The 13,342-nt window shown below is 35.0% G+C and overlaps 3 protein-coding genes across 3 annotated transcripts in view; 2 read left to right on the top strand and 1 right to left on the bottom strand.

The window, feature by feature from the left end:
• Positions 762 to 4,474, bottom strand: LOC105167930 (eukaryotic translation initiation factor 3 subunit J-like). The gene is made up of 7 exons (XM_011087812.2): positions 4,248 to 4,474; positions 3,830 to 3,886; positions 2,814 to 2,932; positions 2,000 to 2,139; positions 1,483 to 1,630; positions 1,238 to 1,397; positions 762 to 1,158 (listed from the first exon to the last, which is right to left on the bottom strand). The coding sequence occupies exons 2-7, from the start codon at positions 3,840 to 3,842 to the stop codon at positions 1,067 to 1,069; spliced, it is 672 nt and encodes a 223-aa protein (XP_011086114.1). The 5' UTR covers positions 3,843 to 3,886; positions 4,248 to 4,474; the 3' UTR covers positions 762 to 1,066.
• On the top strand, positions 8,743 to 10,007 carry LOC105167931 (F-box protein At1g61340). Its single transcript, XM_011087813.2, has 3 exons — positions 8,743 to 9,205; positions 9,295 to 9,369; positions 9,467 to 10,007. Exons 1-3 carry the CDS (start codon positions 8,969 to 8,971, stop codon positions 9,713 to 9,715), a joined length of 561 nt encoding a protein of 186 aa, XP_011086115.1. The 5' UTR covers positions 8,743 to 8,968; the 3' UTR covers positions 9,716 to 10,007.
• The window catches only part of LOC105168586 (heterogeneous nuclear ribonucleoprotein U-like protein 1), a gene marked incomplete in the record, with an annotated part of 8,877 nt that continues 6,120 nt past the window's right edge, over positions 10,586 to 13,342 (top strand). The window contains 4 exon segments of the mRNA XM_011088721.2: positions 10,586 to 11,101; positions 12,117 to 12,880; positions 12,994 to 13,182; positions 13,282 to 13,342. Coding sequence (XP_011087023.2) covers positions 10,963 to 11,101; positions 12,117 to 12,880; positions 12,994 to 13,182; positions 13,282 to 13,342 — 1,153 coding nt within the window.

A 13,342-nucleotide genomic window follows, 5' to 3' on the forward strand; every position in this document is an offset into this window, starting at 1 on the left:
TTCATGTTGTTTGGTATGATTTATAAAAAAAAAAATTAAATAATTCTCCTTGTTTGGTACTACAAAAATAGACAGAGAACAAAAAATTATTCTTAACAATTTTATTGATTAATTCTTTCTCTTTATTTATATTAAAAAATAAATCAATAATATTATAAAATAATTTTAGTATATAAAAAATTAAAACTTTTATTAGTAAAAATATTCAACAAAACAAGAATAAATATAATTTTATAAATAATAATATTCATTAAAATGAGTATTGAGCAGGTACTCTAAATTATTGAGTTTAAATAAAATAAAAATTACTGTTAGTGATCAACCACATAGTAGTTTTTTTTATGCTTCGATTATTTTTCCTCAAAAATTATGTACCAACATCATTAGTAGAAAGAAAAAAAGAACTGAACAAAAATTACATACATGGGTAATAGAGTAAATAGAAGTGATATATATATTTTGTTATTTTTTTGGACTTATATATCCATTTTTTTATATATTCACTTCTCTTGAGCACTCGCTTTCGCCCCAACTAAACAAGCTCTAGATAATTTTCTATTCTTGCATATCTAACATTCAATTTTATTTAATTCATTTTAATTTTTTAATTGAATTGAAAATATGATAAAATATTCAAATTACATAGAACGTAGATGTATTTAAGAAATATGTATGTTTCTACACGTGAAATAGGTCCAAGGGATCTAGCATCTGGGCATTGAGATTTATTTCAAACTCACAAGCACGAATGCACATGTTAATTCCTTCCAAGCTTCTTCAGAGAAAAGGAAAACTTTCTTGTATATTCAAAAATCCAACCTTGGACGACAACTGAATACCAGAAGTAATGCCCAGAAAGGAAAATTACCAATCTCCAACGGTGACACAAGCACAACACAAATTATCAATGTTCTTTCTCAACCAAAATAAATACTACACATGATCCATCTCCGAATTGGGAGAAGTAACAGGCCGCAGAATCCTCCTCATGTTCGTCGACTCTTCTAGAGACTCTAGTATTGGAATGTTATAAGAACAGGTGGCTAGCTGGAAATAATTAGCCCGCTCACATAAAATCATAATCATCATAGTCGTCGAACGTATCAGCAATCACATCATCTTCCTGCTTGCCAACATGCAGCTGTTTCTTCTTTCCACCTGTAAACAGGAAAATACTAGTGGGAAAAACCAAGTCTTGTTACCACAAGTATAACAAGCAAGAGACCATTGTACTTACCTGTCTTCTTCTTGCCAGCATTAGCCTCTTTTTCCGCTTTTATCTTTTCATTTGCAATTGCAGTAACAGAAGAGGCAACTTCTTTGGCGTCCGCACCTTTCAAAGAAGTCAATGACAATCTCATTACAGCTTTCAGCAGTCCGATGTAATGATAGCTTTTCTGCAGTAGATGAAATTGTTGGTCATATGTCTGCCACGGAAACAGCACAAATAACTAGTGCATGGAGGACGTCAACATGACAAACCTCAAATGGACGAAGCTTGTTAGCAACAAGTTCCGCATATTCTAAGAAGTCATTTTCAGTTTTGGGAATGAAATTATCGAGAGTCTTCTCATCGCCCTTCTTTGCAAACAATTCTGCAGTGGACTTATAATCAGCTTCTTCGACAAGCCTATAGAAAGAAGCATGATCCATTTGAATCATATATGGTTTTGAAAAGGGTAATTTCAACGACATATCAAAAGCAACACATATGCCTTTACCCCCATTCAGTGACTAAAACAAAACAAACAGTATTCATGCCAATGGGTGAAACTTATTTGAAGTTGGAAAAAATATATATAGAAGAGCTTTAGGCATGTAAGCTACCCTTTCTACAACAGCATGTACCGGCAACGTCTGGAAGACTATAACATTAAGCGAAACGTGCACTTGAATATTTACTGTAACCCCATAGTTGAGGAAATTCAGACAATAAAATCTCATAAAAACTTGAAACAGGATCAGAAACCTAACACTAACAGAAGTATCATAATCCCACCTCTGCTGGCGAAGTTTTTCTGCTATAGGATCTAAAGGTGCCTCCTTTGCAGCTTCAACGGCTTTACCCTTCTTGTCGGCCGATTTTACTGCAGTTTTCTTAGAGGCTTTTTCAGGAGGAGGCGGCTCAGCTTTAGGTGCCTGACCACATGATTTGGAGAAAGAAAAATGCTTTAATAGATGAAATACATTTAACCAACATGTTGTGGGAAAGTGTTCTGCCAGAAACACCAAAAGCTATATAGGAGAATGTCATGATGCAAGGTAACCTCATGTCACCCTGTAACTGATAGCATCAAGGATTAATTCTATCTCAACGAAAATCAATAGCAAACAAGGGTCAAATACGTAACAACAGAAAGACATCCACAGAGACAAATATCTACATTGGATACATCAGAAATTTACACTTCAAAATTATGATAAAAGAAAATCCATCTTTCAACAAGACATGGAACATCTCAATTCACAGATTCTTCAAGATCTTTTGAGTGTGTTGCATAATCAGTTCATCAAAATATAGGAAGCAACAACTGATGTAGTGCAGCTCAGTGACTTCACCATGCTTAATGCTCAGTGCCTTCAAATTGAAAGTGTAAAATACAATAAAAGCAAAAGATCGGCAATCTTTAAATGTGCAGAAAATAATATTGCAGAAGCAATAATACAGCCTTCAGTTTTCAAGCAATACATATAAATAGTAACTATAATTGTGAAAGACAGTAGCATGTGCTATGTGTTGTCCAAATAATGAACATATTGCCAACTAAATATTTATCTGGTAGAGTTGACCGAGACATATAGGATGTATATACCGGAGCAGGCTCATCTTCATCTTCCCAAGAATCCTTCACGTCATTATCTTCCACATCTTCATCATCCCATTTACTCTTCAGTGTTTCCTTCTTCATAAGATCTGGTATAGGCTCATCCTCTGAAACACCGAAAGTGTTAGAATCTAATGACCTCTATTTGACACTCCATAAACTGAATGAAAGAGGCAAGGAGAACATTAAAATATCACTTGGCAAATGCAACAAAAAAAATCTTTAATCATGCACTCAAGAAATAGAATACAAAAGACAACAAAGGGAGCTCGGTTGATTTAAATCGGGACAGGTACCTTAAGTAATTATTTTGGTTGGCAAATGCAACAAAAATCTTTTACATGTTCATGAAAGAACAAACAAAAGTGAGAAGGACTTCCGTCGATTTTCTTGTCACTAAGCTAAACCATGCATTCAACACGGACATCAAGAGCAGTATCCATTTAATGTCTAATTTCTAAAGGTGACTACTCAAGCAAATGCACTTATTATGCCATAAGCAATCCCATCTGAAGTAATTTTTGTAGTCAAATGATCTAAATCATCAACCAAAACAGTGTCACTCTGTTGGCCCCTCGTGCACTCACATTCAGAACATCTCTAATCTACTTGAATGAGGACAAACCTATTAACATTAATCCCACTCATACATACAAACTGGTCCTGGTAAAGAAAAAAGAAAACTCAATAAACTGAATTTTTTTCACCAAAAGGGAAGGGAGGCACCAGAGAAGCACATAAAAGTGTAAGCTAATGACTTGTTATCACGAAATTCAGAGACAAAGATCAGCTTCAATTCCAATAAAAATGTTCCTCGAATCAAGTTCCAAGCCCCAGTCAAATGCAATCTAAAACAAACCGGTTAATGTTGCACTGCAGGACTTTGCGCAAGTAACCAAAACAGACTAAATTAACCTTATGGTATAGAAAAAAGATCATTCAAATGGATAAAGCAGCTATGAACAAATGATTCAAATAACTTTGAGTGAAGAAGAAAAACTTACCCCAGTCTTCCATCGCTTCTAGATACTTGTTAAATTACTTGAAATTTCAACAACTCCCTGTAACGAAATGAAAATAAGTATGACATTCGTGATAAATCAGAATAAAACCCTACTTTCATGATCTTATAATATATCAAGAAATTGCAATCAGGGAAAAACCCATCAATCAAACAAAAGTAAAAGCGAAACACAAAGAGAGAGAGATCAAACTCAAGAAAATTCAAGAAACAACCCGGAAATTCCAAGTGACTTTCATAGAACTAGTTTCTTGGACTGAAAGCTATAATCATCGGTAAAATCCCGTTGGTCAATAAAGCTAAAGTAGATACAAAACCCCAGATTCAAACTCAAAAATACCCAGAAACGGAGCAACCAGATTCCTTTTAACAAACTACAGTTTCTTGGAGTGAAGGCGTACCTTTCAGGGAAAATCGGGTCCCCCGAAAGAAGAATTTGCTGAAAGAAAACACTCGAATTGAATGAAAAGCGAAAATACAATATACAGAAAATACTGACGTTAGAGGGAGACAGAACGGAGGGGAAGGTGAGAGGAAAAGCCCAGAGAATCTGGTCGAATAATTAGGGTTATCGATTGCCTGCTTGATTCTTTTTGGAACAATATAAACTATTTGTTATGCTGCGTTTGGGTGTTTGGTCTTTTGTTATTTCCCCAATATTACAATCCACATGGAGTTGCGTATCACTGCCCACCTTTCGCTTCAATCTTATTTATATTTCTCCCTACTTAAATTTTTATCAAATTTACTTATCTTTATCATTAGAGATAATTAAAAAGTATTTACCGTTTTTTAGAAAATATATCAATATTTCCAAATTAATTAATATAGTATCACAATATCTACAATAATATTTTAAATCAATCAATAATTTCAAATCAAAATAAATACATCTATATTAATAATAAAAAAACCACATTTTTTCTCACAAATAACAATTATTACACCGCTACACTAATTTTCAATTACCTAAAATATTTCTTATATATTTTTCAATCAAACCTACTCAAATTCTCCTTTCCGTCTATATATTTATACTATCTATATACACTAATATAATAAAAAAGAGGTCTTACTCAACTCATAAACGACGGTTTGTGATACCACAACAACAATTTTTTTGGTGTGTCGTAATATACCTAAGTTAGTTATTTTTTTTATTTATTAAGTACTTACATGTCTATTTTTGAAGATATTCTTTTTAAAAAATAAGATAAAAAATATATATTATTTTTTGAAATATTGAACTTTTGATTAAGCATATATATATATTTGTCAATTTCTTTTAGAAAGCATATGTGAGTTGTTAATTATATTATATCTATTGTGTATCTACTATATATATATATTAATTTATACTTCACTTTTAGTTTAAATTCTTTATTTATTTAAAAATTAATTAAAAAATAATTTAATTATATCTAAAGTGCAAAGTACTAAAATATATTAAAAATAATATAATTGTTAAGATTAGAGGGACATTTTGGTCCAAGTAAAGGGTAAATGTTATATTTATACATTTAAGAAAATAAATATTACATTAAAAATAGTTAAGGGGGCAAAATGCATTTTACCCGGTATAATATCAAGGGTCCTATAAAGTAGGCTATTTATATTTGATCAGTATCAACTTTTAAATATGGCCAATAGTATTGTTACATGCTCTATTAATTAGCTTCCAAAATTTTGAAATATTATTGCATGCTATTTCTTATTCAATATATAGTATGTGGGATCGTTTGCACTTTGCCCTCCAATCTTTTTTTTTTTTATACTTTTTTATCCAATCTTTTAATTTTGTTGTACTTTGCATTTTTCGGAGAATAATGATGGAATATTCTGTCCGCATGTGTACACGCGCCTAACGGCGACTTAATTATAAAGGTTAAATGCAGACAACTCCCAACGTATGGGATTATTTGCACTTTGCCCCCAACATTTTTACAAATAAAAAAAATTAAAAAACAAAAAAAATATGAAGAAAATTTAGGAAAAATGGATAAAAAAGGAGACAATTTTCAGAAAATCTAATGCTTGATCGGCAGGTAAACCACTTTACATTATAAGCCAAATGTAATGTTAGCACGAACTGAAATACACCCGTATGCTTGATGATGGCGCCGACAGAAATACATGATTTTTTCCTTTATTTTTTTTGGTTTGGTTTTTTCTCTTTTTTATCCAATAATAGTGTATTTGGTTTTTTTTTGAAATTACACTTTTTCATGATTTTTTAATTTAGGTCGGTGAGTTTTTCTTATTTTCTCATTTGGATTTTTTTTCAATCTTTGTAATATTTTGCTGATGTTATGTTTGTATTGAAGTTTTTTGTTTGTGAATTGAAGTTAAAAATTTTCTTATTCGATTTAGGGTTATCACACATCTGATATTACAGAAAATTCATGATTTTTCTATTTGATTTTATCATGTAATGTGAAGGTATTATCTGCAAATTATGTATTGAATGTTTTTATCCACTTTTATATTTTTTTCTATTTTTCCCATTTTATTTATTTATTTTATTAAAAGATTGGGGGCAAAATGCAAATTATTCCATACGTTGGGGGTTGTTGGCATATATAACCTTTACAGTTTTACAGAACCCAAAATCGCCCTCAAGCGCTTGTACACACGCAGACGAAATAGTCCATTATTATTCTCCAAAAAATACAAAATACAACAAAATCAAAAAATTGAATGAAAAAGTGTAAAAAATAAATTGAACGGCAAAGTGCAAATGACATCATACATTGAGGGTGTCTGTATTTTATCGTAAAACTTAATCCTCTATGTCATATTTATTGTTGTAATACTTATTCTATTGATATAAAAAAGCAACAGATGTAAAAGTAACAATGCATATTCAGGTTTATGTATGTAATACTAAAAAAAATCAAATAATAAGAGATTCACTATTTTGTAAAGAATTTAAATTATTGGTAATGATATTATTTCTTAGTGTGAAATACAGTGCAATTTTATCTTCCTTTTAAGCTCTTAAGATATCACGAATTGTAATAAGGGGGTCTCCACGTATTCTTCAACATGAAAGTCGCCAAACTTAAGATGCTTCTCTAGTCCTACTACCTCAATTCATCTCCATTTTCCTGTCTCGATGTTATAACGAAAAATCCAACATCCGAGAGTCGACATCCTTGTCCATCCAACGATATTTGTCTCCCCATAGCTATTGCTGCTGAAACTCAACTTATATGATACTCTAATTGTGAAGGAAACTCAATCCTATGTTCCGACCACGATCCACACACAAACCCCTTTTCCTTGATCCATACTCGTTTCATGTAACTCTCCGTCTCCACGATTCATACCGATCCCTTTACTTCAATTAGATGACACGAACTGTACCTGGACGAGGACAACCCGTAAGGGTACGTGAGCACGTGCAAGTATTCGTTTCCGACATCCAAAGCAGCTATTACTTCTCCCTCGACGCTGCTAGTAATAATCGAAAAATCAAAACTCCATTGACGCAAACACTTTTCGATTCGGCCAACAGGTAAAGCCCTGGCTGATTAAAATCTCTCCACGAGATGTCCACGCCTACAGTGAAAATCTTGTTGTTGATGACTAGGACGTCGAGATGTCCGTTCATGGGGTTGTCGATTCTTGTAGATACGGGTCTTAATACCTTGTACTTGTCTGTCGGTATTTACTCCTTGGAGGATATACATGTTGGTGGAATTATATGGCAGTTTTTGTAGTTTTGCCACTGGAAAATTAGATACTTAGTATAACCTCTATCATTTGGGGGGGCAAAGCATAATTTTAGACAAAAGAACAAAACAGCGTGTGAACGGTGTTGAATAGCCGTCACTCGCCTCAGCCGCCTATTTAGAATCCTTCCCCGCGCGGGCACTCTTCGCCTGTCTCCTCATCAAATCAGGGCCACAATCCATTCATTCCGCCACGCGTCGAAATCTTAGAATGTTTTTGACAGTAAAACCAGGCAAGTTGCTGTTACTGTAGCGCAACACCTAAGACACGTCCATGATCAGAAAACTTTCTAGATAAGCTACCCGCAGCCGACTTAGACCGACCACGATCTGCCACATCATTCCAACTACCCCCATGCTGGTCCTCCAACCGCTCATATTCCGACACGTGCCCCTCTCCAACGGCTATTTGCTGTACTTAGAAGCTTTTCCAAAATTTCAGATTTTTCCATTAAAATAATTTACATATTAAGTTAATTTTCAATGACCCACAAAAAAGAACTTATTCTGATGAGATTTTAAACAAAAAAATATTTTAAATGAACTTATTTATGTACAATATTTACTAGTAAAGTATAGCACATTCAATAGTAAGTGCTTCATTTTTAAAAATATATCAACATAAAACATTTACACAAAAATTGTATAAGTAATTGTTGTTGAGTAAAAAAGCACCTAAAAATATATATTACCATAAGCAGTTAATATAAATATTTTGATTTGTAGAAAAACATTGATAAATAAAGAAAATAAATAATATTAGAGAAATAAAAAAATTATATAAGTATTAAAAAGTATATATGAAAAATCATGATAAAAGGAGGAGTTGAAAATAAATAATGAATTGCAGGTCAAAATTAAGTGAATTATTACAAGGATGGTCTGACTTAATAAATTAGGAGTAAAAAAGGAATGTATTTCGATAAATAATGATGCAATAAATGGAAGAAACAAACTCAGATTTCCGTAATAAAAAATAAATCTTCATCGCTAAGTATATGTTTTTATTCCTTGAGAAAGAGCCTTTATAGAACAACACGGAAAAAGGAAATTATAACATAAACAATATTTATATCTGATGAAAGAGAAAACTTTGACTATTTTAATAGTAAGGGGAGTTGTACTGTGAGTGTGTGAGTGCGTGTGAAATATATATATAGAGCAGATAGTTGGAAGGCGGTTCATCTTTCCTTCTTCAGCACTAACTGTTGCGTCAATTTCCGTTTACTTTCTGCCTTTTTGATTAGGGTTTCTGTAATCTTTGTTGTTTGTGTCTACAAAGAAAGGGTCTGTGGGCTCTGATTAAGAGGAGTGTTAGGTTGGTGGTTTTGGTATAGATTCTGAGTGGTTTGGCTGTTTAAAAACCAGATCTTGGAGTGGTTGAGGAAATGGAATTCGGAGAGAAGCCCGGTTCGAATATGAAGTGGGGAAGTGGAGGGTATGGAGTGGGGCTGGTGAGAAGTACATCGTTTGGGAGGAAAAGGGTTGCTCTGTCAAATGTTTGTATGGAGTTTGGGGATGTTGAGGATTGTTTTCCCACCACATTGTCCAAGAGACAGTGCTTTCAAGATTCATTTTTGTGTCCTGAGAAGTCTGCTCTTGAAGATTTGCCTCAGGAGATTCTGGTTAGTGATTGGTAGATTGGATGCTAGGAATGTGTTTGATGTATTGCTTGTGTGATTTGTATCACTAAAAAGTTGTGATTGCGTTGCAGATTAGGATACTTTGCTGTGTGGAACACGATGATTTGACGAGGCTGTTTTTCGTGTCCAGAGCAATGAGAGAAGCAGTAAGCTTTAGCTCTTTGTTTTTATTGATTGCTTTCTTTGGTAGTTTCCGAAATCTTCTGGGCTCATTGAGTTGATCTCTTTTGTGATTGCAAACAGACGTTGATCGCAAAGAAGTCCCATTTTGCTTTCAGTACACCGCGGAAGACATTGTCATTCCCGAAGGCGGAGGATTTTGCAGAGTTCAATGATGTCGAAGCTCCAAATGCTCCAAAGCAACAAAGGGTTCGATTGTCTAGATTGAGCGCGAAGAAACTGGCCGACATTTCCGTCGCCCTGTTTGCATCTGACGATGAGCACATCTGGCCAAGAAGAGATTTGGCGATGGAAATGGAAACAGAGATTTGATTGAATGGTTTTGTACAGGCGTTTGTTGTAAATTAGATGATCTGATATGCTTATCAGATTGGTAGTTTTGCTGTACATGTTGGAAACAATGTCTCCAAGCCAGAAATTTCTTCAACCTTTTTTCGTTGAAGAGATGGGGATGGGGGGTGGCTTGTCTGTAATTGTTTGTACATGTACGTGGAATCTGAAATGGTTCAGGAATTCGTCGTGTTGCCTGCCGTTTATACGTAGATCTACGTTGTATGTATTTGTTAATTATAAGGAAATGAATGTCGTGATTCATGGGGATTAATCATGGGTTGTATCATTGTGGATTGACTTGATTGATGAGCGCATTGGATGCTTGTTTTGACAATCTCTGTACCCAGTGTCGGGTTGTTTGGCTGTCCTAGGAGATAATTATACTTTTTAAATTTCTGTATTTACATTTGTAAGTTTCAAGAACTCAAATATTTTGATTAATTTTTTTAATAATCACTTGTAAAATTAAACTTTACTAAAAGCATGTTTCGATAAAAGTCCATTTGTAACATTTAACGTTACAAAAAATTTTCTGTTGGTTATCGTAAGTGATTTTTCTAATTCACTTACTAATCTTAAACATAAAATTAATTTTATAATCTAACAACAATCTGCTTTCTACAATCAATTTAGGGACGGTGGAACCAACCTGGGCTTAAACCCAAATAAGTTAATTCAAAAACTATTGGGTAATATAGATTTGGTCGCATTTGTAATAGGGAGTCTGGCTACAGTCTGTATACACCAGAGCTGATGACCTAACTAAATTGGGCTAAAAGTTTATTCACTTGGGGCTGGACCCAATAGAGATGTCTGGCTTCTGACCCACAGAAGAATTATATACATAGTTTTTGTCGAAAAATGTAGGCACTGCAGGGAGGGGAGATGCCTCAATATTGTTGAATTTATGATATTGATAGACAATGGAATTCCAAAAGCCTCCTCTTGGAGAAGACAACAATGTTATGTTTAAGTCGGCCATCTTTTCTCCTCTGCGGTTTCCCATCCTCCACTTATCTAATCTTTCACTCTTTTCCGACCAAAATAGCAACCTCGTCGAATCATAATTCATAGCGTTGCATATTTAAAGTGTCCAGTTCTTTGGCTTTTGTTTGTCTGTTTCCGTATAAAGGCCGCGTGCAGGTTCAGCTGCAGGTGCCGCAACAAACGCTGATATCTCTGTCGTCATCCATCAGCAAGCATACACTCAGAGTGAGAATTGAGAAATGGCGTCGACGAAACGCGAGTTGCCGTTTAGTGATGAATCTAAACTGAAGAAGCCGAGGGTTGCGGAATTGGAGCGCTTTCAATCGCCTGCCATGGCTAACCTGCGCGTTGTTCTCAATCCCGCTGATTGTGACATAGGTCGTGATCACTTCTCGTTTTCGTTTTTCTGTCAACTTTCGTGGGATTTTTTTATTCTTCATGTGTCCTGTTATACCTCGAACGGTCGAGAAACTCTGAATTGATTGATTACTCGTTCCATCTGGTTAATTTAGAAAAGATGAAAATTTTAAGAATTAAGAGGAAGTTGGTTCGAGTTATTTTCGTCTAAGAAGTAACTGAACCTGACAGGATTAGTCGAATCATGGTTTTGATTTCCTTAAGTTTGAATTTTTCTGCGTTGTTTTATCTTGAATGTACTTGAGTGATTCTGTAAATTTCAGTAACTTTCTTCCATATTCGCATCTTTTGCATTTATGGTGCGTGCATGAAAGGAAGATGTACCGGCTTGTGTTCTATAGGTACGTATAGTTAATGCTGTTATCCTAATGGGATATGTAAATTTTGTGGAAGTCTGATATTAAGAAGTTTCATTGGTTGGACTTTGAATAAAAATGGAAAATGGAAAGTGGAAAGACTCTTTAGGATCAAGATCAGCATTCCCTGTGTAGGAACTACGGATTAAGGAGGAATGATTGTCGGGGAAAAGAAGCAACTACAAGTGTGCTTCACTTCCACTTAATTGGATAATCAGGACCATTAAGTATGGAAGATCATTGATATACTTACCACATGTCTAATTGTGTGGTTTTCTGTCTGAAAGCCTTCCTCGCAATAATTGACACCGCACGCAGGGGTGATTGGCAGTATGAGTTAAGTTGTGTTTGTTGCCTTGATCTTGTTTTCTTATGAATAACTCACCAAGCATTATGGACTTCGTATTGAAATTTCAAATGCGGTTGATGTGCATGTCGCCAGCAGAAGTCAATTTAGGGCATTTATAATGTTTCTGTCATGTTTTTATTAGTTTATACAGTTAGCTTCCTTTATTGGGATAACAAATCTAAATAATTTGCTATTGGATTGATTGTCCAAGACTTTTGACCATGTGTCTCCAATCAGCTGAGTAATAGATCCTTTTCTTTTTTGGGGACAGATTTTAATGTTGGGAGAGATGGTCTGCAAGGCTCAGCACTCTATGAGGAAGGCTTTGCTTATTGCTGGTCTGGTGCTCGGGCAAATATCGGAGTCACCAGAGGGAAGTATTGCTTTGGCTGCAAAATAGTATCAGCTCAACCGGTGGTCATGGAAGATACTCCACTAGATCAGCAACATGTCTGTCGTGTTGGCATATCTAGAGGAGATGATGCTGTGCGAAATCTTGGAGAGACTGTACACAGTTTTGGGTTTGGTGGCACTGGGAAATTTTCTAACTCGGGAAACTTTTTCAGCTATGGTGGAACATTTGGTGTTGGCGATACTATAGTTTGTTGCGTTGATCTCGAAGATAGGCCCATGGCTTCTATTGGTTTCTCCAAAAATGGCAAATGGTTGGGTATAGCAAAGTATTTCGATGCAGGTCCAAGCGGCCTAGGTGTAGTGGGTTCTCCAATAAACAATCTGCAATGGGAATCAGCTCTTTTCCCCCATGTTCTACTGAAAAATGTAGCAGTCCAGTTGCAATTTAGCATTGATGATGGTTTAATTCCAGAAGATGGCTACAAGCCCTGGACTACTGCCATTTTGGATGGGAACACAATTTTGGGACCCACCTTTGCAAATGAAAATGATTGTGAAGTGATAATGATGGTGGGTTTGCCGGCTTCTGGAAAAACTACTTGGGCTGAGAAATGGGTGAAGGAGCATGCTGAAAAGCGTTATGTTCTTCTTGGGACGAATTTAGCTCTGGAACAAATGAAGGTTCGTACCTTTTCTGTCTGCTTTCTCACGCTTCCTTCGTTTTCTTGTCCCTAAGGTTCTGTATTTTTCTTCTGCTTCTGGATGATCCTGAGTTATGGCCAACCTCCTTACAGGTTCCTGGTTTGTTGCGCAAGCATAATTACGGTGAACGGTTTGACCGCTTGATGGATCGAGCAACTAAGATTTTCAATGTTCTTCTGTCCAGGGCTTCCAAAATACCTCGTAATTTCATTATTGATCAAACTAATGTCTACAAGAGTGCTCGTAAACGTAAACTAAAGCCTTTCGCAAATTATATAAAGGTAATTAAGAGGGAGGATCTTTCGATTGATTTTCCTTTTCTTCATGTTTTATTGCAAGTGATGCACTCTGAACTTCTTGTTGATGTTTCCTTGTATCAGATTGCTGTTGTGGTTTTTCCAACAGCAGAAGAGCTCAAATTGCGTGCAGATAAGAGATTTA

Source organism: Sesamum indicum, linkage group LG8 (assembly GCF_000512975.1).
Source record: "Sesamum indicum cultivar Zhongzhi No. 13 linkage group LG8, S_indicum_v1.0, whole genome shotgun sequence".
NCBI lineage: Eukaryota > Viridiplantae > Streptophyta > Magnoliopsida > Lamiales > Pedaliaceae > Sesamum > Sesamum indicum.

Bases quoted from the DNA above. Each gene is read 5' to 3' on its own strand.
- LOC105167930 (XM_011087812.2), bottom strand. The intron at 2,140-2,813 runs GTATATACATCC...TCATGTGGTCAG, and splicing joins ATGAAGATGAGCCTGCTCCG to GCACCTAAAGCTGAGCCGCC. The intron at 1,159-1,237 runs GTAAGTACAATG...TCCTGTTTACAG, and splicing joins TGCTGGCAAGAAGAAGACAG to GTGGAAAGAAGAAACAGCTG.
- LOC105167931 (XM_011087813.2), top strand. From the start codon at position 8,969: ATGGAATTCGGAGAGAAGCCCGGTTCGAATATGAAGTGGGGAAGTGGA. The intron at 9,206-9,294 runs GTTAGTGATTGG...ATTGCGTTGCAG, and splicing joins ATTTGCCTCAGGAGATTCTG to ATTAGGATACTTTGCTGTGT. The intron at 9,370-9,466 runs GTAAGCTTTAGC...GATTGCAAACAG, and splicing joins CCAGAGCAATGAGAGAAGCA to ACGTTGATCGCAAAGAAGTC.